The 26,075-nt window shown below is 48.0% G+C and overlaps 1 protein-coding gene across 7 annotated transcripts in view; it reads right to left on the bottom strand.

Annotated features, from left to right (window-relative positions):
• Positions 1-1,306: 1,306 nt before the first annotated feature.
• WWC3 (WWC family member 3) overlaps positions 1,307-26,075 on the bottom strand; it is a 122,371-nt gene continuing 97,602 nt past the window's right edge. For 5 of the 7 annotated variants that reach the window (XM_012531488.3, XM_049704912.1, XM_049704913.1 and 2 more), the window contains 12 exons: positions 23,174-23,294; positions 22,231-22,305; positions 21,440-21,526; positions 20,150-20,342; positions 19,039-19,203; positions 18,464-18,615; positions 17,139-17,304; positions 9,939-10,103; positions 7,777-7,869; positions 5,754-5,981; positions 5,480-5,607; positions 1,307-4,038 (listed from right to left, as the gene is read on the bottom strand). In XM_012531488.3, the coding sequence (XP_012386942.2) occupies positions 3,972-4,038; positions 5,480-5,607; positions 5,754-5,981; positions 7,777-7,869; positions 9,939-10,103; positions 17,139-17,304; positions 18,464-18,615; positions 19,039-19,203; positions 20,150-20,342; positions 21,440-21,526; positions 22,231-22,305; positions 23,174-23,294 (1,640 nt within the window). In that variant the 3' untranslated portion in view covers positions 1,307-3,971. Of the gene's footprint in view, positions 4,039-5,479; positions 5,608-5,753; positions 5,982-7,335; positions 8,766-9,938; positions 10,104-17,138; positions 17,305-18,463; positions 18,616-19,038; positions 19,204-20,149; positions 20,343-21,439; positions 21,527-22,230; positions 22,306-23,173; positions 23,295-26,075 lie in introns of those variants that run through there. The other 2 variants (XM_033420214.2, XM_033420217.2) reach the window with 2 other exon arrangements.

The raw sequence follows: 26,075 nt of genomic DNA, 5'->3' as shown, positions 1-26,075 counted from the left end.
GTAAGTTTCTCTTTATAAAGGCATTTCAAAGTAAATAATAATGTTTTAAAAATTGAGAGAATATCATCACTTTTCAACCCTTAGTGAATTAATGGATCTATGTATTGATTATCAATAGTTGCAAACCCTATAAAAAGAAACATTGTAAGTCTCCTGATGGATGAAGGTATGTCTTGCCACCCATCCCAGCCCCCAAAAAAGAAAGGAATAAAACGAACTGGAATCCGATCAAGCTTTTAGGTTCAACAGCAGCTTTTTTTCAGCATTTATTTTTAGGAAATAAAGTTCAGAGGAACATGTTAAACTACACCCAGGGATACAATGAGCCAAGTCCAGGCTGTGGGAGATCAGAAAACACACAAATTACAAAGGTGTGTGTGTGGTAGGGGGCGTGGATCCTGTGAATTAAAACCCGACACAACTGCGCTGAGATGGCACTGTGCACCTATGAAGATGACAATGATCAAAATGACAAATGTTGGCCAGGAAGTGGAGAAACTGAAGCCCTTGTACACTGCCGGTAGGAATATAAAATGGGCAGCGGCTTTGGAAATAGTCTGGCAGTTCTTCAAATGGTTAAACACAGAATTACCATATGATCTAGAAATTCTACTTTTATGTATAGACCCAAGAGAAATAAAGACCTATGTCCACACAAAAACTTGTACACAAATGTACACAGCAACATTATCCCTATCAGCCAAAAAGTGGAAACAACCCAAATGGCCACGAACTGCCGAACACACACAATGTGGTCTATCTACACAAAGGAATATTACTCAGCAATAGAAAGGAGTGAAGTCCTGACACAGGCTACAATGTGGATGAGCCCAGAAGACATGATGCTGAGCGAACAAAGCCAGCACACATAGCATGTGATTCTATTTCCAGGAAACGTCCACGATAGGCAAATCCACAGAGAGAGAAAGATTAGCAGTTACCGGGGGCGGGGGGGGGGGGGCGGGGAGGCGGAGAAATGGGGGTGACGGTTAACCGGCACAGGGTTTTTTTTTTTTTTTTTTCGGTACGCGGGCCTCTCACTGTTGTGGCCTCTCGCGTTGCGGAGCACAGGCTCCGGACGCGCAGGCTCAGCGGCCATGGCTCACGGGCCCAGCCGCTCCGCGGCACGTGGCATCCTCCCGGACCGGGGCACGAACCCGCGTCCCCTGCATCGGCAGGCGGACTCCCAACCACTGCGCCACCAGGGAAGCCCCCATACCTCTATTTTTATGTTGAAAAAAATTATATACATTTTAATATATTTAAGTCTCTAATTACATTTTTTTTAAAAAATCACACATTTCCATTCTGTTCTTAAGGCAGGTTAGTTTAATTTTGTAGAAGAAATACTTTCAAACAATACAAATGACACAATTAGAACAGTGACAAAAATAGAGATGAATACTGATTATAACTTATTCCCACAACAGAAGGTTACTTATTTCGGTGGTGACAATTACGTGACCAGATGAAGTGAAGACCGAATTCCCTTTTACTCATCACACTGTTTCTAAAGGACCCTGGTGGCATACTTCGGATTGTCCAAGGCACGATTATGGGCAAACTTAAACATAAGAAAATACCCCTTAAGACGACAGGACTTCACTTTTCGGACATGTGGGATATTTTCCAGGGGGTGGCAGTCTTAACTAGTCGGAAGCTGCACAATCGATCACGAAAGAGAAGCCAATTAGGGTGCCTCCTGCCCTGCCTGCTGGCCTGGCCTCTGTCGCTGTCCACGTGCCACTTCCAGCACAGCCTGCGAGTAGCACGGACCCGTCACCTCCCCGTCCTTCATCAGCCTGGCTTTTCCTTCCTTTCTGACTATGGTCCCATTCAGGTGCAAAAGCAGACAGACGCAGGAGGGAGGCGGAGAAGCACAGGGGAAAGGCGCAAAACACAGCGCTCCTTGAACTGACACCAAAGCTGGGGCTGCATTTGTTTCTGGTGGGGCAAAGGAGGGATTTCCTTTTTTTTTTTTTTTTTTTTTTTAAACTCTGGGATGGGGAAGCATTCCAAACAGAAACTTGTGTCTAGTGGGCAGTGACATTTGAAAACCCTTGCGGGCTTTCTGTATTGGCACAGTGGGTTTCCCCACGTTGCTACTTTGTAGGGGTTAGCAGGAAAGCTACCTCAACCTTTCCACCCACTTAGAGCTTCAACTGGCAGTGCCTAAACACAGGCCCGGCAACGCGGCCGGGGCTCTCCCACGTCTGGGGAGCCATGTACCTCAGACGCATATGACTTGCTCTCCACACACCCCCCGAGTCCAGCGGCAGCCAACCCATCAATCTGAAGTTTCAACAGCTGGGGACAGAGAGGGCCTGCCACCAACCTGACCCGTGCAGCAACGCTGTCTCCTGGGGGGGCACTTCTGGCAAGCACTCATGTGTTTTGTGTCTCTACCTCTGTTGTGGGTATATATGCAGAGAAATCAGCAAAAGAAAAAAAACCGGGACTAGAGGCAGAAATACATAGCAAGAAGTGACAAGTGTGAAAAAGCACACAGTTTTCAGCCTTACCACCACAGACAACTTCACTGTCCGTGATAGGTCACATATCAATGAAATGCTTTTACAAAATGCATTTTTAATAAATGTGAAAAGGAAGGTGGGTTATACAAGGGAGTGCTTACAGACGAATGAGAAGAGAGATGCTGCTGATTAAGGGGGGAGGGGCACTTTCAAGGGAGGGGCACAAAGACCCAGGAGGAGGGTTCCGTTTTCTCTTACGTTTTGTGTGACTCACCTCGTTTACTTCTCCGAGGCCTCATGAAGGAGAGTGCATTTCATATATAATAAATACGTATTAGGCAAACTATACCACCTGGCATTTTTAAAGGATGGTATAGTTTTATTACGTAAAGAATTTTTTCCTCATGAGCTAGTTCTAAGATTTCTTAAGAAATATTGGGACGACTCCAGTATGGGGCGGGGGCCCTCCGATCGAAAGCACATGCTCTCCTGTGAGTGACTCGCCTGGTAGCTGTAGTTCCCACGGAAGCTGGCTTCCTCAAGAAAGCGCCTTCAAAGGTTATCGTGTCCATGTCGTGACTGCTCTATCCATCAGCGGATCCAGTGACTCAGTGAAAACACACCTTCCTTCTTCTCTTTTCACTTTCCTGCAGGGCAGAGCAGCAGAGCAGAAGCTCCACCACCGCCCTCCTTGTCGGTCAGGATCAGATGGGGCGGACTGGAAAGGCAGGCGGGGCTGCCGAGGCCGGGTGAGGGTGGGCTGTGTGCCTGCCGGGGGCTTCGTGACCAGCCTCAGACCCGGGGTGGGCACGGAAAGGTGCACAGAAACCAGGGGCTATGGGTGCCCAGCCCGCGCGGGAGACCAAGCTCCGCAACGCACACGCCGCACTGACTCAGGACTGAGCCCCTAAGGTGGCATCTTAACAGAACACAAAGGGTGCAAAAGTGTACAATATACATGATAAATGCACAGAGGAGAAACGGGACGAGTGACGAGTTCAGCACGTAGTGTTTGCATTTCGGATGTCAGACACAAAACCGGCCCCAATGTTCCATTCTACCGCATGACAAATACTGAAGAACAAAATTTCAGTCTTAAGATACATCTTAAAGTCAGTATTTTCCTTCAAGGAAAAAAAAAGTACTATAAATAAATTACAATACAGTGAATTTGCCTGAACTCACTTCGTTTCTGTCTTCCAGCCTTTAAGTCAAATAAAACAGCGTAAAAACTGTACACTCTTAACATGATAATTGATCTCTTATAAAATAACCTGTCTTCAGAGATGTCAATTTCCCAACAAGGAAAAAGCAAGCCCTGTTGCCGTCACTATTATAAAATACATATGTATAGATGTATGTGTTTTGTTTTTATTTTTTACAAAATGTGTATATTAATAGCTTTGCACAAATATTTTAAAGACAAATTTAGCTAGTCTAAGAACTTCATGAAAATAAAACAGGCAGATAAATACTTTATGTGTACAAAGCACTACATCAAACATCGTCGGCGGGCAGAGGAGGTACGTTAATCCTTGGTCTTGTAAAAAATGCTATCTTCTCCCTGCGATTGGAAAGAATTACAGGTTAGAGGCTGATAGAAATGCAGTGAAAGGTGGCAAGAGGCTCTGCCATCAATGACAGCTTTTCTGACTCAGAGAACACGCTGAATTTCAATCCCCAGGGGCACATCTGTATACAAACCCTCTAAAGTTTCTTGCCCCGGCCCCCTCTCTAAATTTTAATAGAAGTTACAAAGCCCCATGAGGGCAACGGTTTGTCTCCAGTGCCTAGAACAGTGCCTGGTATACGTAGATGCTCAGCAAATATTTTCTTTATGAATAAATGAAAAACTATACAAGGAGTTCTAAATCATAGTTGAAGGAAGATAGCTATAGTGTTTTATACTCTTTTATGATGGGGAGGTAAAAATTCAAGGTATAAAAAAATTAAGGCTAGACGTCAGGCACACATTATTTAGCCCTAAAAAGGAACACTGCACTGATTCATGCTACAACATTGAAGAACCTTAAAAATACTATCCTAAGTGAAAGAAGCCAAACACAAAAGACCACATACTGTATGACTCCTCTTATATGAAAGGTCCAGAAAAGGCAAACCCATAGAGACGGAAAGGAGAGTGGTGGCCGCCAAGAGCTGACGAGAGGTTGGCATGGGGAGTGACTGCTTACCGGGGGTACAGGGTTTCCTTTTGGGGTGACGGAAATGTTCTGGAACTGAATACAGATTGTGACTGTACTAAATGCCATGGAATTGTTCACTTTAAAATGGTTAATCTTATGCTTCGTGAATTTCACCTCAATTTTTTAAAAAGCCAGACACAAAAGAAAATAGATTGACTGGGTGATTTTCCTCATATAAAAGATAAAAACAGGGAAAGCTAATCTACACTATTCAAATTCAAGATGGTGGTTATTCTGGTGTGGGAAATCTGGGGGTGCTGATAACATTTAATTCTTGCCATGTAGGGTTTATGACAATTCACTGAAATATTTCATATATAGGACGATATGCATGCTTTCCTGTATGTCTATTATGCTTCAATCAAAAGTTAACTAAATTAAAAAAAAAAGTTAACTAAAAAGGCAAAGGTGATACACATATGTATCTATATGTAGATCACTGTGCTGTTTACAGGAGCAAACATTTGGAAAGAAGCAGGGTATAAAATAGGTAAATTATATCTGTTAGATGAGACATTACAGCCAAAAAAGATAACAGATGATGTGGCAACATGGGGTATTTTAATTTAAAAAGAGCTAAATGCAAACTCGAACCCACACTGTGATTACAAGCAGCATGAAAAAACAAGTGTTTAGAAAACAAGATCGGAAGAAACTCCGCACAATGCTAACAGCAGTGGGGATTCCAGCTTTGTCCTCGACTTCCTGTGGGTCCTTCTCAATACTTACTTTACTCTTCATAATGACAAAGGTATGACAGGAAAAAGCAAGCGGGAGAGTGAGGCCTGGGCTTCTCCCCACCTGAACGCCTGCACCTGGATGGGCTCTTTGATGTTCTGCCCGCGCAGCTGGCACACCCCTTTGGAGGCCTTCTTCAGCATCTTCTCAGCTGCCTGTTCTTGATGGAAGTCAAGTTTGGTCTGTCTCGTCTGGAACAGCAACGTGGGGTGAACCAGACGGGTTTGCTTCCAGTTTTAAGGAAGACCGATGGAAGCCCCTGCCAGCTCCGGGCACCGGGAGGCGAGAAAGGCCCGCCCGCCTGCCCCCTCCCCCCGTTGGCGGGCCGGGGCCTCACCTGCCTCTCGGCCTCCCGCAGCAGGCTCCGGAAGCGCTCGTCGCGCAGCAGCCAGGCCGGGGGCTCGGCGTGGCCGCGGAGCTGGGCGTCCTCCAGGCGCTGGCGCAGCTCGCGCAGGGCGCACAGCTCCTCGTTCAGCTGCCGCTGCCGCGTCCGCGACGCCTGGAGGTCCAGCTCCAGGTCCAAGGACGTGCGCGCCGCCAGCGCCGCCAGGGAGGACCTGCAGGGCTGCGAGACGGCGGCCGTGAGCGCGCCCACCCCGCCCGCGCCCTGCCTGCAGCTTCTTCCCCGAGTGACCGACCCCACTGGAGAGAGACAGCCGCAGCGTGGCCCGACGCCAACACAACACGGATGTGGGCCACACGGGTTCAAAGCTCCACTCCGGTAACGAGCCAGTGACAGCAAGCTGTCCGCTGTAATGACGACCTAGGCTTTGGCTAAAGCGCAGAGAAACAGACCCTGTCACACGGGGCAGGAGGGCGTCATCTTTCTCAAGTGCTACTTGACAATATAAGCAAGAGCCACAAAATGTTGTGTTTTCTTTGGTTCTGAAATTTCATGTGACTTGCACCTGAAAGGCACAGCTGATGATGTGCAAAAGGTTTATGACAGAAAAAATCCTAAATACCTGACAAGAGAAAAGTGATCAAATACATTATAAGGCCCGCAGAAAACGCAGCTATTGTAAAAAGATGAAAAATAGACCGACATGGCAAAATCTTAAAGGCCTACTGTATAACGGGAAAAAAGCACGTTATAAACCACGCTGAGGGCTTTCTGGTTAAACACACACAAGCTGTCAAAAACGTTCCTCCCCAGGGAACTCCCTGGTAGTCCAATGGTTAGGACTCCCCGCTTCCAATGCTGGGGTGCAAGTTCAATCCCTGGTCGGAGAACTACAACTGCAAGCCGCGCAGCGAGGCCAAACATCAACAACAACAACAAAAAACGCTCCTCCCCACACACGCCTGAAGTAAGCAAGTCTCTTGTTTTCAAGAAAGCTCTAAGACGAGAATAGAATTTTGTACATGGAGCTGAGAGCAGTACTTCCCACGCCACGGCTAACAACGCTGGGGAAGGCAGTTATCGCAACAAAATCACAAATCCACGAGCCTATCAGCGTTGTTGGGAGGACTGAATAACTGTATGCGTTTTACACACCCATAACACTATTTTGCACATATACAGAAGTTAAATGCAAATCTAAGTGACTTAATAAACACAAACTCATTTAAAAGCTCTGCTGAATTCATAGCAGAGCTCACTGGTTCCCAACCACGGGTGACTTGGGCCCTCAGGGGACATTTTTGGTCGTCACAACTGGGGGAGGGGGTGATACTGGCAACTAGTGGGTCAAGGCCAGGGATGCAGCTCAACGGCCCACAGTGCACAGGACAGCCCCCAACAAAGACAGACCTAGGCCAAAATGCCAACAGCATGGCTGCTGAGAAATACTTTTGTTGCTGAGTTATGTATTTTCTTATCATTCTCAGTCAGCGGCTACTCTAAATACAACCACCACAAGGAGATCTGGGAATTTCTTTTTCTTTCAAAGAATTCTTGCCCGGGAAAGTCAGGGAACCACTACCTTACAAATTAAAAGGAGCAAAACTGTGTAAACTGGCGTGACGTGGAGAAAAAATCCGGTGTATATAAAGGAAAACTGTAGAACAGTCCTATGTAGGAGAATGCGCCACGTTGAAAGACCCAAATTTTCTAAACTGTATATACTCCCTTGTCAAAAAAGAAAGAAGAATCTCTCATACAGAATGGCTGTTTATTAATGTATTATATTTTAAAATGTAAAGATCATGTACTATCTTAGATTATGACATTATCTTAGGAAATTAACAAATACTGGTAACACTGACATTATATACACTTTTAAAAATTATATCGAAGTAAACAAGGAAATAAACATATTACCTTTCAATTAATCTTACCTAAAATGTTACCCCTTCGGGTTTGTAGAAACAACTCCCAGCGTACATACAGACGGCAGATTAGTCTACGTGGCACATACCTGCTTATAGCGAAGGGTTCGTCTTTCCAAAGTGTTTCGGACAAAGGGGGACTTCCGGGGCAGCGTTGAACTGTCGCTGTCACTACGATAAAGCTACACCAAAAAGACGGCGGTTCAGAAACACTTCCTCAAGAATTCAACATTCATTCTCTGTGTACTCTGAACTGGATTATTTTGTTTCTCGTGCAGGTACTCAAACAGTTATGACGTTTAGAGCTTTTACCAAGACTTTGGGTTTCGCGTACAAGAAAACCCCACACAAGAGTTTCAGGCCAAACAAAGACAAACCAAATAAGCAGACCAACCCCCAGCCCCACCCCTGCTTCAGGTCCATCAACCGAACCAGCTGAGGTTTTCCAGGCTAATCAAGCAACACAATTTCGGTCCTATCAATGCCAACTGCCACTTGGTACGGTGTGACGCTCATGAAAACCCGCACTCTCCTCAGCGCTTTTCACTTTTTATCAGTCATTCTCATTTGCTGTGTTTCTAGCTTTGGCAAGAGCTGGGAAGAGTGGCGTTCCAGATAAGAGCCTCGTTCCCGGCAGGAGGACAAGCCCATACCACTAACACCCACCCTGCCCGTCAAGGGAAAAGGCCTGTCTTTAAAAAGAAAAATAAATAATGCCGACTTCACGGGAGCCGAGACGTTACGTATTTCATTTGGCGGCAGGTTTTCATTTCAGGATCAACATATATCTGTGTGAAAGCAAAGTCCTGGCCTTCACGGCCTTACTTTCCATGCCAATGAACCCCAGATAGCAGGAAATGTCACAGCACTGCACTTACGTGCCTCCCAATCATCACAAACATATATAAAAAGAGGCCTCTAGAAGCATCGCCGGTCAGTGCGTGCCTTTGTGCAGGGCGCAAAGCACAGTGCAGGGGCTGGAGGCCTGTCTCTGGGGCGGTGAAGGGCTTCCTCCTTCACCACCCCATCCTCCTCAGCAAGCAGGCGGGAGGCTGCTCCACAGGGGTTCGGCAAGAGTCTAGGATACGGAAGGATGGCCTTCGATCAGGCACCTCCAGCCGCGTGATGAAGCATCAGGCCCCACAGGGCTGCAGCCTGATGGGGCGGGAGTGCCCCGCCTGACCCTGGGCTGCCCGGGGCAGCGCGACCGGGACACCTCACTGAGTGGGGAGAGGAGCTGCAGGCCTCGCAAACGTGGCCACCCGGGGTCCAGCCCCTGTTGCTCCCTCCTGTGAGTAAAGGATTCCCTGCCCAAGAAAGGTGGGCTCCCTGCTCAGCTCCTGGGCAGTGACCTATAAGTCCCTAGAACGTTCTAAGCGTCTCTGTTTACCTGGGGACCTTGGCCCGGCCGCACAGTCTCTGCTGACAATGTGAGGGGGGCCCTGGGCCACCAGCTTGACCCTGGAGGGGCTGCAGACGAAGGTCAGCCACGCCGGCCACCAGCTGTGCCCCATGACCACCCCTACAAAACCCCTGGGCACCAAGCCTCGGGTGAGCGTCCCTGGTCGGCTGTGCTCCGGGCACGCTGCCACTGCTCCGGGAGGTGAGAACTGCCGCACAACTCCGCTGCGGGAGAAGGGTTGGAAGCTCCGCCACGTCTCCCCGGAGCGCTGCCCGACGCCTCTTCTCTCTGCGCGTCGGTCTGCACCCCTTCCCTGCGGCGCACCATCATCGTGGATACGACGGCTTTTCTGAGTTCCGTGAGTCCTAGCCAATTTCTGAGCCTGAGGGTGGGCCTGGGGACCCTTCAGTGTCCCCCACGTAGGCCTGAGGGTCTGCCTCTCTCATATGATCAAACTCTGGCTTTGCCCTAATGCAGCGGCCCCTTGGTAGCCCTTTCAAGGGAAGATGCTTTCTCCAACGAGCCCCGTCAGAGGAGCGGGAGGGTCAAAGCTCTGCTCGAGCCAAACGGCGCCCCAGTCTGCTGCGTCGTGAGCACTTACCCTCAACAGCGCCTCGTCTCTGCTAGTCTGTGCCGTCACTGTCACACGGCCACGGCCGGCCAACCTCCAACCTGCTGTCCTGTCTCCACAGACCACAGCAGGTGGGGTCTCCCCCTCCACCTGTCTCAGAGTTCTCAACCCTGCGTGCAGGTGAGGATGTGCTGGGAGCTCCAACCCTCTGCTGCCCAGCCCCGCCCGCGACCGATGAAGAATCCTTCCAGGCAGGTGGCAAAGGACTCCCGACTTACTCTGCAAACGTACTGGCTTCGCGCTCCGGGCGAGAAAGTCTGGGAACGGACAATGGTGCTGCTCCGCGTGAAGGGCGAGCCGCGGGCCCTGCGGCCGGGCCTCTCCTTCGGCAGACTCGCCACCTCTTCCGGGAAGAGATCTTCTGTGTTGGTTTCCTTATCAACCTAGATAGTAATTTATTGTTTACCACGACTCTTTCTAGAACACAAGCATTAAATTAGTGGAGTCACCAAACAACCTTGCCATTGCCACTGGAGCTCTAACTGGCATTTCACACTTAACACGTCCAAAATGGAATTTCTGATATTCCCTCTGCCAAGGATCTCTACTTTCCCATTTGTTCCAGCAAAAAAAGGGTTCATGTCATTCTGGACCCAGCTCTCTTTCATACACCCTATATCTGGTCCAAGATTAAATCCTGTTCGCTCTGTGTTCGAGATTAAGCACGTTTTGACCTCCTATCACCAACCCTCCATCGGGGTCACCATCGTCTTGAGCCTGATTAGCGCAGGAGGCTTCTCACCCGTCTCCTGGATTCCACGCTTCCCTCCTCCCTTCAAACCCTTCTCAACACAGCACCAGGGACATCCTGGTAAAAACTGAAGTCAGACCCAGCAATTCCACTCCTAGGTGTATACCAAAAAGACCTGAAAACAGATGTTCAGACAAATACTTGCACACAAATGTTCATAGCAGCCTTACTCAAACAGCCAAAAGGTGGAAGTAGTCCAAACATCCACGGGCGGATGAGAAGATAAACAAAACGTGGCATACTCATGCAAGCGATGAGAAGGAGGGAAGTGCTGGCAGATACTACAGTCTGATGTACCTTGAAGACATTAGGCTGAGTGAAAGGCCAGTCACAAGAGGCCACATGCTGTATGAGCCATTCATTCATTAATTTTTACTGAAGCATAATTGACTTACTATGTTGTATTAGCTTCAGGTGTTCAACATACTGATTACATATTTTAATACATTGCAAAACGATCACCATGATAACTCTAGTTACCGACTGTCACCCTACAGAGTTTACACAATATTATTGACCTTATACCCTATGCTGTACAGGACATCCCCGTGACTTACTTATTTTATAACTGGAAGTTTGTACCTCTTAATCTCCATCACTTATTTCCCTCATCCCCACCCCCTCAACCCCCCTGGCAACCACCAGTTTGTTCTCTGTAGCTATGAGTCTGTTTCTGTTTTGTTATGGTTGTTCATTTGTTTTGTTTTGTTTTTAATTCTACATATAAGCGAAATCATGCAGTATTTCTCTTTCTCCAACTTATTTAGCATAACACCCTCTAGGTCCATCTGTGCTACTGTAAATGGCAAGATTTCCTTCTTCTTTATGGCCAGTATTTCACTGCATATTATGTATATACATATGTATGTGTATATATGTGTGTCTGTGTGTATCCATATATACACACATATATACCCCATCTTCTTTACCCATTCATCTATTGACAATGGACACTTAGGTTGTTTCCACACCTCGGCTATTGTAAATAATGCTGTAATAAGTATAGGGGTTCATATATCTTTTCTAACTAGCGTTTCTGCTTTCTTCAGAAAAATACCCAGAAGTGGAACTGCAAGATGGTGTGGCAGTTCAACTTTTAACTTTTTGAAGAACCTGCTTACTGTTTTCCACAGTGGTGACACCAATTTACATTCCCACCAACAGTGCACAAGGGTTCCCTTTTCTCTACATCCTCTCCAATGTTTGTTATTTGTTGTCTTTTTGATGATAGCCATTCTAACAAGTATGAGGTGATACCTCATTGCGGTTCTGATTTGCATTTCCCTAATGATTAGTGACACTGAGCATCTTTTCATGTGTCTGTTGGCCATCTGAATGTCTTCTTTGGAAAAATGTCTATTCATGTCCTCTGCCTAGTTTTTAATCAGGTTGGTTGTTTTTTTGATGTTGAGTTGTCTGAGTTTTCTGTATAGTCTGGATATTAACCCCTCGTCGGATATAACGTTGGCAACTATCTTCTCCCATTCAGCAGGCTGCATTTCTGTTTTATTGATAGTTTCCTTCACTGTGCAATAGCGTTTTAATTTGATAAAGTCTCATTTGTTTTTTGTTTGTTTGTTTCCCTTGCCTGAGGAGAGATATCCTAAAATACATTGCTAAGATTGATGTCCAAGAGCATACCTACCTATGCTTTCTTGTAGGAGTTTTATGGTTTCAGATCTTACATTTAAGTCTTTAAACATTTTAAAATTGAATGGGAAAGTAGTCCAGTTTGATTCTTTTGTATGTAGCTGTCCAGTTTTCCCAACACCATTTATTGAAGAGGCTGTCTTTTCCCCTCTGTGTTTTCTTGCATCCTTCATCATAGATTAGTTGATTATATAAGTGTGGGTTTATTTCTGGGCTCTCCGCTCTGTTCCATTGACCCACGTGTCTTTTTTTGTGTGTGTGCCAGTAGCATGCTGCTTTGATTACTGTAGCTTTGTAGTACAGTTTGAAATCAGGGAGCATGATACCGCCAGCTCTATTCTTCTTCCTCAAGGTTGTTTTGGCTATTCGGGGTCTTTTGTGTTTCCATACAGTTTTTGGATTATTTTTTCTAGTTCTGTGAAAAATGCCTTTGGCATTTTGATAGGTATTGCATTGAATCTGTGGATTGGCTTGGGTAGTATGGTCATTTTAACATTAATTCTTCCAATCCATGAGCATGGTGTATCTTTCCATTTGTTTGTGTTGTCTTCAATTTCTGTCATCAATGACTTAACAATTTTCTGAGTACAGGTCTTTTACCTCCTTGGTTAGATTTCTTCCTGGGTATTTTATTCTTTTTGATACAGCTGTAAACTGAATTTTTTTTTTTAATTTCTCTTTCTGATAGTTCATTGTTAGTGTATAGAACTGCAGACAATTTCCGTATATTAATTTTATATCCCTTAACTTTAAATGTTGCCACTTTACTGAATTCACTGATGAGGTCTAGTAGATTTTTGGTCGCATCTTTAGGATTCTCTGTGTATAGTATCATGTCATCTGCAAACAGTGACAGTTTTACTTCTTCCTTTCCAATTTGGATTCCTTTTCTCTTGTCTGGATTGCTGTGGCTAGGGCTTCCAATACTATGTTGAATAAAAGTGGTGAGAGTGGGCCTTGCTCCTGATCTTAGAGGAAATGCTTTCAGCTTTTCACCATTGAATATGATGATAGCTGTGAGCTTATCACATATGGCCATATATGGTCAAGTTATGTTCCCTCTCTACCCACTTTCTGGAGATCTTTGATCATAAATGGATGCTGAATTTTGTCAAAAGCTTTTTCTGCATCTACTGACATGATCTTGATTTTTATTCTTCAATTTGCTAACATGGTGTATATCTCTTAGATTGATTTGTGGATACTGAACAATCCTTGCATCCCTGGGATAAATCCCACTTGAACATGGTTTGCTAGTATTCTGTTGAGCATTTCTGCATCTATGTTCGTGAGTGATATTGGCCTGTAGCTTTATTTTTTTGTGGTGTCTTTGGTTTTGGTCGGGGTGATGATGGCCTCATAGAATGAGTTCAGAAGCACTCCTTCCTTTTCAATTTTTGGAAATAGTTTGAGAAGAATGAGTGTTAACTCTTCTTTAAATGTTGGTAGAATTCACCTGTGAAGCTATCTGATCCTGAACTTTTGTTTGTTGGGAGTTTTTAAATTACTGATTCAGTTTAATTACTAATAATCAGTCTGTTCATATTTTCTATTTCTTTCTGATTCAGTTTTGGGAAATTGTATGTTTCTAGGAATTCATCCATTTCTTCTAGGTTGTCCAGTTTACTGGCATACAACTGTTCATAGTAGTCTCTTATGATCCTTTGTATTTCTGTGGTGTCAGTTGTAACTTCTTTTTTTCGTTTCCTTTTTTTCTTTTTTTTTGCTATGCCATGCAGTCTGTGAGTCTTAACCACTGGACCACCAGGGAAGTCCCCTCTTTTTTTCATTTCTGATTTTATTTATCTAGGCTCTCTTTTTTTCTTGATGAGTCTAAAGGTTCACCAATTTTGTTTATCTTTTCAAAGAACCACTTCTTAGTTTCACTGATATTTTCTATTGTTCTTTTTAGTCTCTTTCATTAATTTCTGCTCTGATCTTTCTTTCTTTCCTTCTACTAACTTTGGATCTTATTTGTTCTTCTTTTTCTAGTTCCTTTAGGTGTCAAAAAAAAAAAAAACCTCCCAAATGCAGATTTTCAACTGTGAGGTGGGTCAGCACCCTGAACCCCTGTGTTTTTCAAGGGTCAACTGCAGTCGTACTTTTGGTACACCTGTGGGTGGAGATGAGCTCTTCCTTACTCTGTCATCTTGGCTACGATCCCCTGGAGTCTGATCTTTTAAACCCTGGATGATTCCATTTACACAAAACAAGCAGAATTGGCAAATCCATAGAAACAAAGCAGATTGGTGGTTGCCAGGGGCTGGGGAGAGATAAGGGAGAGTGAATGCTAATGGTTATGGGGTTTCACTTTGGGGTGAAAGAAACGTCTTGGTACCAGAGAGAAGTGGTGGTTGCACAACATTGTAAATGTATTCAAACTCACTGAAATGTTCACTTTGAAAGGGTTCATTTTATGAGAATTTCATATCAATAAATTATTCTAGGAAAAAATTTAAAAAGTGAGTCAGATCACATCACCCCTGGGTTGAAAACTATCCACCAGTTTTCCAATGCTCTCAGAGAAAAAGCAAGAGTCCTGAGTAGGCCCTATGTGATGCGGCCCCTTGACTCCCTCTGTCCTCAGCTCTGATGCCTCCTTACCCCGACCCCACCCGCACTTGCAGCTCCCTGCACCTGAATGCCCATACCCAGTCCCACACAAGGCTCCCAGACTCCTTCCTTAAGGACTTTGCTCAAAAACTGCCTTCTCAGTGAGACTTCTATGACCTTTCATTTCTATTATAAAAAATACATAAAATTAACCATCATGGACTTCCCTGGTGGCGCAGTGGTTAAGAACCCACCCGCCAATGCAGGGGACACGGGTTTGAGCCCTGGTCTGGGAAGATTCCACATGCCGCGGAGCAACTAAGCCCGTGCGCCACAACTACTGAGCCTGCACACCACAACTACTGAAGCCTGCGCGCCTAGAGCCCACAGTCCACCATAAGAGAAGCCACCACAATGAGAAGCCTGCACATCACAACAGAGAGCCCCTGCTCTCCGCAACTAAAGAAAGCCCGCATGCAGCAATTAAGACCCAATGCAGCCAACAATAAGTAAAATTTACCACTGTAACCATTTTTCATTGTGCAGTTCAGTAGTATTAAATATACTTACATTGTTGTGGAAGAGATCTCTAGAATTTTTTCACCTTCCTAAACTGAACTCTGTCCCCATTCAACAACGCCCCATTTCCCCATCTCTAGCCCCTGGTAACCACCATTCTACTTTCTATCTCTATGAATTTAATTACTTTAGGAATCTCATATAAGTGGAATCGTATAGGATTCTCTCTTTTGTGACTGGCTTATTTCACTTTGCACAATGTCTTCAAGCTTCATCCATGTTGTAGCCTGTGACGTGACTTCCTTCCTTTTCAAGGCTAATATTCCATAGTACATATATAACACTTTTTCCTTACCCATTCAGCTGTCAATGGACACATGGGCTGCTTCCACCTCTTGGCTACTGTGAATAATGCTGCTATGAACGTGGATGTGCGAGTATCTCTTGGAGACCTGCTTTCAGCTCTTTTGGATGTACACCCAGAAGTGGAATTGCTGGATCATATGGTAATTCTATTTTTAATTTTTTTAAAATAGATTTATTTATTTTTGGCTGTGTTGGGTCTTCACTGCTGCGCACAGGCTTTCTCTAGTTGCAGCGAGCAGGGGCTACTCTTCGTTGCGATGTGCGGGCTTCTCATCGCTGTGGCTTGTTTTTGTTGCCGAGCATGGGCGCGCGGGCCGTGTGGCTCACGGGCTTAGTTGCTCCGCGGCATGTGGGATCTTCCCGGACCAGGGCTTGAACCCGTGTCCCCTGCATTGATAGGTGGATTCTTAACCACTGCACCACCAGGGAAGTCCCTAGTTTTAATTTTTTGAGGAAACTCCATACTGTTTTCTATAGCGGCTGCACCATTTTACAGTCCTGATGTTTGTAGATACCAATTTACATTTCTAAATGTAACCCTTTCTAAAATGGTAAATCTTTCTAAAAATGCAAACCCTGCTTCCCTACCATCTCATTCTTCAGTAGCCCCTTTGACTATCTCAAGTGCTGCTGTATTTTACTGGTTTACCCTGTCTGTTACCCACAGGGCAGGACTTTCCATTTGTTACTTTGCTGTTGCATCTGCAATGCCTGGCAGCTACCACATGCACATGGAAAGAGATAATGCAAATGTGGTGAAGAACTAACAACTGGGGAGTCTAGCTGAAGGGGATACGAGTATGTGTTGTACTATTCTAGCAACTTCTCTGTGGATCTGAAGTGCTTCAAAATTAAAAGCTGAGGGAGGAGGACACACCAAGCTAGCCTCCCACAGCTACTGCCCCTGACATGGACCAACGCTTGTCAAACTCTTAGAAAGAGGAATAATGGCCATGACCGGCAGCCGCGCCCAGAACATCTCTCCGCCCGAGGCACTGCATGGGCTGCAGTGCGGGAGGCTGCAAGCAGGCAGCTCTCACTTCTCTTAGGACCTGTGTTTTGGACTGAGATCAGGGGCTGTGGTGGTAGACGTTCTGATGAGTTGAACAGTTGGGAAACGAAGTTGCAATCGAGCACTGATACAGTGTCTCCCAACCCCACTGCGTTCCTTAGACATTTGTCACCACAAACCTGAAAGATTTCCCCAGTGGAGATACAGTGATGGGCACAACTAGGATCGGGTGAACAGAAGGGGCAAAAGGATGCTTCACTGCTCTTAATGTCAGAAACGGAGAAAAACGACAAGCGTCCAAAACGTTAGGAACGCACAAAACACCCTGAGCCACACGCGGCCCTGAAGATGGCACCTGAAGGAGTAAAAATCCACCCCATTTAGTTGTCCTTTCCTTTTAATTTAAAGTAGACAGACGTTTCCATGGTACCTGCTGTTTACAGATCTGAGGCCACTCACTTCAGTTCCCTCGCGTAGGGCACACAGGCCCTCCTTCCAGGGCAGCACCTGGTGCTGTGAGGCAAAACATCAGGGGCTCCGCGAAATCCTTTGTCCTTTTCTGCTTACCTTCAGAGGTGGGGGCTGAAGTTTCTCCGGGCCGTAAGGGTCTGCCTGGCCAGCAAACGTGTGTCCGTGGATGGAGCTGACACCAACGCAGCAGGGCTCTGGGTGCGGGGGGCTGGTCTGGGCGCAGCTGCTACAGCCACTGTCCACCGAGTCGGCTTGCCAACTCCTGAAGGCGGGCATGGCAACAGCCCCCAAAACGTTCATCAGGGCACTGACTTTACTGCTGCACTCAGAGCACAGCAGCAGACACACCCAATATTTGCTTCCAGTGACTGAAGACGGTTGCTTTTCTTATAAAATGAAAGGCAGTTCTGTTTCGTAGGGAAGACAGAGCTACAAGGCCTTTCATTAAGAGGGTCTGTCTGTGTGTATCGCCCAATTGCAGCCGCTGAAGACGCCAGCATCCCGGAACCCCCTCTCCCCGAGCCCGCCCAGCCTCCTGCCCATCCCTCAACACATACCCTTCCCCCTCTGCCGTGCACTTTCCCTTTCGGAAATAAATTCCTCTTGAAAATAAATCCAGAGAAAGCTATTAGGAAGAAGTAGCAAGCTTTGGAAACATGATGCTCTTTATGGAAAACCGTGGAAATAAAGCAACACGAAAGCGCTGCTGGAAAGGACCCGCCGGGAAGCGATTCCCTCGCGGTGCCTGCCCATCTGAGCTATTCCTCTACTGCGGTGCCTGCCCATCTGAGCTATTCCTCTACTGCAGACACGTCTGCCCCGAGTCCAGCGTTCACCCACGGGCTGCTCCGGGGAAGACATAAAGGGGCATCGCATGATTCCATTTACAAGAAAGGCCCAGGACAGGCAAATCCCTGGAGATGGCACGCAGATGGGCAGTTGCCAGGGGCTGGGAGGACTGGGCGGACTGGTAATGGGTATGGGGTTTCCTTTCGGCACGATGAAAACGCCCTCAACTTGAGTGTGATGTTGGGGGCACAGCTCTGTGCCTGTACTAAAAACCACCAAATTGTCCACTTAATGGGTGAACTGTATGGTAGGGAGATTATATCCCAATAAAGCAGTTAATAAAGAAAAAAACAAAACTTAAAGGGCCCTATTGTATTCAATCTGGGCAGAGGGAGTCCCTCAACAGTGCCCCCCTTTAAGAGAAATTCGGGGAACAGAGGGAAAGGTGAAAAGCCTATGCGTAGAGCTGGGGTCAATGTACTGCCCTCGTGCAGACTGGCATACGATCCCCTGTGAGAATCCCGACTTCTAGGCAAAGGTACCGAAGAGCCCGCCGCACACATTCTACGCAGCGTGGCGCCTGACGAACACCCCGGCGGCCTCTCCCCCGAGGGGCTGCTGGCCGCGCTCACCTCTCGGACACAGCCTCGGCCTGCTCCGCCCTGCGCTCCATCTCCACGACCTCCTCCTCCGTGTACTCCAGCTTCACCCGCTCCTCGGCCAGCTCCCTCTCCACCGCCTGCAGCTGGGCCGTGGTTCTCGCCAGCAGCACCGTCACCGCGTCCTACAGGACCAAAGGGACGTTGCTAAGAGGCAGCCGAGGCCAGCGGCGTGCGGGCGGCAAAGCGGAAAGCGGCGCGTGCACAGCCCATGGGGAGCATCCCTGCTGCCGGGCTGGTGGCCGTCCCCGGCTGCTCTCCAGCGGGGAAGCAGCTCACCCCCGGCTGGCAGCAAGACAGTCACCTGGCCTTTCCACGTGGCTCTGAGGACTCAAATTTTAAAGCAACCAATGCATCACTCATGATCATGAACAAGTTGCATTAAAGAATATTACCATGAATGGCCACATACATCACTATAGTCCGTTTTTATTACTTCCCTTGAAACCCTGCTTCTTCGTCGCCACTGTGCTCTAAGACTAAGTCTACACGCGTTTCTTAGAAACAATGTCCCCAGGAAAAGCCCGTCTCAAAGCCAGGCCACCTACTGTCTTTCCAGACGTGGCGGCCACAGGGTCCCGGGAGTCGCTGTGTCCCAGCCGCTCGTCCTCCCGCCGCGGGGGCTCAGGGCCGGTGAACACCTGCACCGAGTACCAGCGCAGCTGCATCTCGCTCGAACCATCGTAATCAGCCAAGTTAATCTGAGCAATGCCCTGCGTGGTGTTTAAAAAAAAAAAAAAAAAAGCAGAACAGGCCCTGAATGACTACACCTTAACAACCAATGGGCATCAAAGTCACCCTTTAATCTTAAGCAGAAAGGCCATACAATGTGTCACTGCTATTCAAAGGACTGCAGTAAAATGAAAGTCATCAAAAAGGATCGTAATGGGGGTGGCTCCTCGCTTGCTTGTTCAGCCCAATCAGAAAGTGCTAGAAGGGGAACAGGGGCAGAGAATGGACGACATGGAATGGTGGGTCAGGCTCAGGATCTGCCACTCAAAGAGCCGCTGATTCTAGCAGGAATTTTTGAAAAAACAGAGGACTGGTGTACAATAATATAAATAAATAAATAAATAACCCCGCCCCCCCCCCCCCCCCCCCAGAAAAAAGAGAGAGAGAGAGGATTGGTGGAACTCTCCAATCTCTAATTCTGCCGCTGAAGGGGTGGGACCAAGGGGGAAAATTCCAACCTTGGGAAGAAAGCACCCTGGCTTCCAAGCCCTGGCCCTGCACTGGCTGGCCGGGGTGAAGACGGACTGCTGACCTGCCCAGTTATAAGGTTGCCAGATAAAATAGAGGGCATCTGGGTGAACTGCAATTTCAAATGAACAGATTTTTTTAAAATAGAGGTACGTCCCAGATATTACGTGGGACATACTTACACTAAAAGGCATCCACAGTTTATTTGAAATTCAAATTTAAGTGACCATCCTATACTTCTATCTACCAAATTTCTCAACTGCAAGACAGGGATAATGCAGAAGCCGTTGCACAGGAGTTTTGCAAGTATTAGCTGAGATAATATATTTAAATCACAGAACACTTGACAAGATAAGGGGTCTTATCATCCCTTTCTGTCCTCCCAGCTACAGAGATCACTTGACATCAGGACACCGGAAGGAGGGGAGGGAGGGGGAGAGGGTGAGGAGGGCGCCGTACCAGCAGTTCTTCCTGCAGCTGCGGATTCACTGAGCACACGTATAACTGAAGGGACTTCAACGTCACCATGCTTGAATGCACAGGGATTCTGAAAACTTCATTAAATATCAGGGGGGCTTGCAATTCCAGAGCCTTAGAGCAGTAAGTGTTTGGCGTGCCGGAGTCAAGCGGGGGCAAATAGACGCGGATGTGTCTGGAACCAAGAGAGGAAGGAAAAAGCAGACAGAGGCAGCCTGACACATCTGCACGTGACACGCATGGACCACATACGTGTGCACATACGCCGCCCTGTTCCACTGCCCATGTGCAGAATTTTAATGTCTTTTGGAAAAGATCCTTTTCTCAACTAAGAGTAAGCCCAAAGGACTTACGTGCCCCTGGAGATCAGGGGGAAAAACCCGATCACAAAGAGAAGACTTCCAAGTCAGTGGTTAGGACTTCAGGCGGACTCAAACGGAGCTTCTGCTTTTACCATCTTTGTGGGAAAACACCTGCACTGATCTCTCCACGGCCCCCTGGCTCCCTCTCCAAGCCCTACCTGCCTTGCCTCTCAGAGTGCTTGCCCACCCAGGCACCCGCCGGGCTGGGCTCCCGGCCCTATCCACCCCCAGCGTGGAAGCCAGCACCCAGGAGAAGCTCCAGCATCAGTGGAGTGAAGTACACGTCAGGGCGAGCAGAATCCCAGGGCGAACCCTCAGCTGCTGAAAACCAGGCTGCTTCCAAGGCCTTCGGGAGGCCAGTTTACAAAGATGACTCACGGAAGGGGAGGGCACCGTCGGGTGTGAACACCCATCACCGGTGGGTTCACCCGCCAGGGTAAGTGGGACCTCACACCCCCATCGGGCACCCATCTCCCCACTGGGGACAACACAGATTTCCTTCTCCCTGCTCTGACAAGGATGCCTGAGCCCAGCCTGAGGCCTCTTCAGGCACCTCATCAGATCGCAAGAGCCGAGTGTGGCTGTGTCGCCACCAGCCTTGTGACCAGAATGGACGTTTTAAGCCCCAACGCTGCCGATGATGGGCACCCGGCACTTTGTCAGCATGGCCACGGCACATAACCAGCCGGGCTCCAGTAACACCACCTGCCTCAAATAATAAACCAGCCTCTTCTTAAAACTTACAATCCTTTAGATTTCAGACAGACACCCCCTAGCGTTTTATTGTAAATTCAGGTTCCAAGACAGTCTTTTCCCTCCCCAAACTGCCACGTGCAGCAGGTCAGCCAGTGGTGCCATGTGGAGAAGGGCCCGGGGGGAGGACACGGCCCCCACTGGCGCGGGAGCTTACATTTTGCAGTCTTCCTTCACCACCAGCCCAGCAAAGTTCTTCAGCTGGAGCACGTTCACGAGGAGACACTCGCTGGCACTGTCGTGCCTAGAAAATAAAATGCACGTTCACAGACTGCAAATGCCCCACGGTGCAGAAATCCTGCTTGAACTACTGCAGTGGTCCTCACCCCACCCCCAGGGGACCTGTGCAAAGTCTAGAGGCGTTTCTTACTGTCACACTGAGTGGAGGAGGGCTACTGCGTGTAGTGGGTGGAGGCCAGGGCTGCTGCTCAACACGCCAGAGGGCACAGCACGGCCCCCCACCAAGAGTGACCCAGCCCGAACGTCACGAGTGCCGAGAAACACTAGGATGACAAGAGTGAGCAAAAGAAAGCTGCTGGGATGTGAACATCCTGCCTCGTTCATCTGAACACTGCTGGTAACTGCCTTTCTAGACACTGTAGCTAGAAACCAGAACGCTTAGTGTTGCACAGCACCTGGCTACCCCAGCTGCGGCGGGAACTTCCCCGAGGGCCGGACTGTGCCCATGGGGTGAGAGTCCCTGGCTGTGACTCGCTGTTGGAGGACGGCAATGGAGCCGCTCTGGCCCATCTCTCCTTCCCGCCACCTCTGTCCCTTCACCTGAGACCGCTGAGATGGGCCCGGGGGCACCCAGGCCAGGGAGCAGCAGCCGGATCACGCGGGTCCCTCCATCCCTCCTGGCCTGTGTGTGGAGGTGTGAGTCGCCGGGCGGGCCCCAATCTACCCATCGTCTTTACGAGCAACAGGGAAGGAGTCTTCTGTACTCACAAAAATCCAACATGGATCTGGGGCCCCTCGTTACCGCAAGCGTCTCCACGCGCAGGGTCGTCAGCATCCTCACTCCTGAACACAGTCGGAAAGGCACCGCGTTATTCCGAGGGGGCCTGGTTACCTCGGGCTCGGCAGAAGCTCTCTCACACTAGGGGTGCTTCTTACTGAGAAGGGCTTTACTAAGTTGCGACATAAATAAATGCTTTAAGTGACTGGCAGGGCACGGCAGGTCCCCAGGATCCATGACGTCACCTCCCAGGGTACCTGCTGACGAAGTGGCCTTTTTGAGAAAATACCTCTCAAAACCACATGTGATATTTACGACAAAGATCAAAAACATATACTCTTAAAAGCTTTGCAGGAGGGACTTCCCTGGCGGTCCAGTGGTTAAGACTCCGCGCTTCCACTGCAGCGGGCGCGGATGCAATCCCTGGTCAGGGAACTAAGATCCCGCAAGCTGAGCAGCGCAGCCAAAAAAAAAGTTGGCGATAAGTGAAATGTATACAGATATCTGAGCTGAAAAAATGACATCAAAGGTCTCAAACAAAATAAAGCCCACAAGGGGTTTTGTCCTTGCAAAGTTGATTCCTCCAGCTAAGGAAAGGGGACGGGGGAAACATCCATTTCTAGTGAACGTCCTTTCTAGAAAAGCAGGTCTCCCTCGCACACTGGTTCTCCTTTTCCGGCTCTACTGAGCTCATGCCTTCCAACCCCCGGGGCCAGAGAGAAAGCAGTCATCCTAGATGCCCGAAGCCAGGCCAGTCCCCAGACGCCACCTGGGAGCAGAGGGGGTCTGTGGGGATGCTCAGGGCCCCTCCCGCATGGAGAAAAGCCAGGAGAGCTGCACCCCGGAGACACACAGAGTGTCAAGCCAAACAGGTCTCGGCAGGGGTGCCTTTTGGGAAGTCAGCCCAGGCAGGGGAGAAGGTCAGCTTCTAACCTTTTGGTGGGAGGTTCAAACACGCCGCTGTCGCTGGCCAGAGAGTAATCGGACAGGCAGGCGGACACGCAGCGCGCTCTCCGCTCCAGCCTCTGGGCGCTGTCTTCTCGGGGGGTCGCTGCTGCAGGCGAGAGACACGGCCGGGCTCAGGAGGCGACAGTGCGGGAGCCCAGGGCAGAGCAGAGACAAAGGCACGAAGTGGCAGAGACAGGCCAGCACGTGTGCAGATGTGTGTTTACATGCACTCTGCTCGAGTCTTTTCTTATATTGGAAAATGGAAGAAACAGGCTTCTGGCTACTTCTTTAAAAGCTCTTTAAATGATCATCAATCTCCCTTCACCTCCTTAATGAGCGCACAGGTCAGAAGGTGGCGGGAAGGCCCTTGGCGTGGCCCTTTGAGAGAGTGTCACACGGGAAAGCCTGGAGAGAGATTTCGCCTGCACGTGGACGGCAGCGCGCTCTCCGAGAAGCAGGTGGGGGATGTTTCCTCCTTGACGCTGCTTGGTATTCTCCATACTTTATACAAGGAACACAGGCTACACTGCTTTATAATCAGAAAACAGAGTTTTTAAAAATCATCAAATAACCCCCAACAAAATGGAGTGACTTTCGAGTCAGAGGACACAGATGCACCCAGACTGGGCCTTTGCCAAAGTCTCCGTGACCCCTCTGCCGCTCTAACTGCAGCGTCCTCCTCAGCAGCCCTGGGGCCACACTGGCTTCCAGAACTGTCTCCTGGGATTAGGAAGGACCATGACTGGGCAGCTTATTTTTGTCTCATATCTATTGTAACCAAGAGCCAAAGACAACTACTGACATTTTCCCTTTTATCATTTCATCAACTCTTTCTACTCCTTCCCTCACAGCAACAAGTTTCTTTTAACAAAAGCAACAGAAACAGGCATGCCGTCTCCCGCTGCTAAATGTGACGACGGACACAGGAACCTCAACGCTTCTGAGAGAGGCACACATGGTTAGAACACAGGCTTAAAGCATGAAGCCCCAAACTGAGCCTCACTCTGGCATCACAATGCCTCTTGTTAATAATGCAGGTCCCTCTTGTCTCTCTATGTTCTCCGGCCATCTAAGCTCTAGAAATTGAAAATCTAGACACCTGTGCACCCCTGAGTTGAGGGAAATAGCGAGTCCACCAATGACCGTCTCTCTGTTCAACCAATTTATTATTCACAGAACAATTAAACCCAAATATATTCATCGGGGTACAAAACAGACAGGGCTGTGGCCTTTGGTCTCACGATGTTAACTGCAGACAAAAGCCGACCTTTCAAAGGCCTGCAGCGCCCAGCGTGGGGGCCACCGGCCCTGCCTCGGTCAGCGGCAGAAGCTGGCTCCGTCCTGGGGTGGCCGGAGGCACCGACTCTCAGATCGTAGATGACGACTCCCAAGTACAGCTCTGCTCGTCACCCCGGCCCCATGGAAGGACCCAGAGCCTCCAGCTCTAAACTGCAGATAGAACCCCTCAGTTTGCTCCATGGAACCCCAGCAAACACAATGGCTCACTACTTCCATTCCCAGCCCTGACACTCGGCCCTACATGCCTTTAAGGAAGTAACACCACACAATGATCCAGTTAACTTCCAGGCAACCCAATGGTGTGACTGCCAAAATTTCTCTCTCATTGCAATGAAAGTGGATGAAGAGAGAAAGGAAATGGGGGAATCAATCCTCAGTGATCCTGGGCTTAGCACATTCAAGGAGCAACTGGATGCAGGAGTTGACAGAAGGAGGTACGGTCAGCACTTGCCCTGGGTGAGAAAGAAAGCACACGGCACACCCCACAGTACACACCGCAACCATCTGCTCTTGGGCTTCAAGGCAACGAGACGGAGAGTGGGGAGCAACGCCAGTGAAGTAAGGAATAAACAAGCTTCCACACGTTCATTTTATAAACCTCAGACCTTTCCATCATTAAACACAGACAAATAGACCCTGAGACTTAAGGACAGCAACGCTGCTTGACAAAAGGGAAGAAAGTATAAGGAAAATCACATCGTGGGCAAAGCTGCCAGCTGGCATATTAAAATAATGAAAGTGTTAAAGTCTGGGAAAAAAACCCAAGAAGGAAAAAATACGTCAAGCTCTTAGAAAAGTTCTTACACAACTTTCATAGCCAGGATGAATACCGTTCAAATGACAACAACAATAATAAGAGCAACTGTTGAGCTACATTAAAGCACAGCTATGAGCTATGCCCTTCCTGACCACACCCCGACCATCCTAAATACATTGATTCACTGCACAAAGATGTGGCACAGTCTGACCAGCAAGGCGAAGGAGAAATCCAAGGTCACTTACAGTGAACGTTTCTGTCGAGCCGCATGAGAAAAGAGATAAAAAAAAAAAAGCACAAAGTGAAAAAACTGTAGAATTTAAGACAACAATTTTAAACAGGGTATGAATGTAATAAAAATCATCAATAAACAAATGAACAAGGTTAAAATATTTACCGACTTATATTAGCAAATACCAGTGGGAAATGAAAATAGGAACAGATTTCAAAATCATGACACATTTGACTTTCAAAATGTGGGGAAGATAAAATTGTAGTAAACATGTAAAAACTGTTAAAGATGACAGTTTGTTTCTCCACTCCCCTGCCCCACCTTCTGTCCCCTCAGGTTGATTTAAAACACAATGGGCAATTCTGAATTTTATGTTACTAAAAATTTTTCTCGCTAAAGCTTCCTTGAGTCAAACTTAGACTGTATTGTTCTTAGTCAGACTGGAGAGTGGAGGGAACTACGTGACCTCGGGCGTCATAAATGAGGGGTGGGGTTAATACAATGAGTATTGAGATCCTCGCTAACTTTATGAAGCTGCGATGACTCTAGGCTTCATAAGCATCACGGGAGGCAAGGAGTCACCCTGTGTCCATGCCTGA

Source organism: Orcinus orca, chromosome X (assembly GCF_937001465.1).
Source record: "Orcinus orca chromosome X, mOrcOrc1.1, whole genome shotgun sequence".
Classification (NCBI taxonomy): domain Eukaryota; kingdom Metazoa; phylum Chordata; class Mammalia; order Artiodactyla; family Delphinidae; genus Orcinus; species Orcinus orca.
Note: the sequence above shows the minus strand (reverse complement) of the source record. Positions and strands in the feature narration are given on the sequence as shown.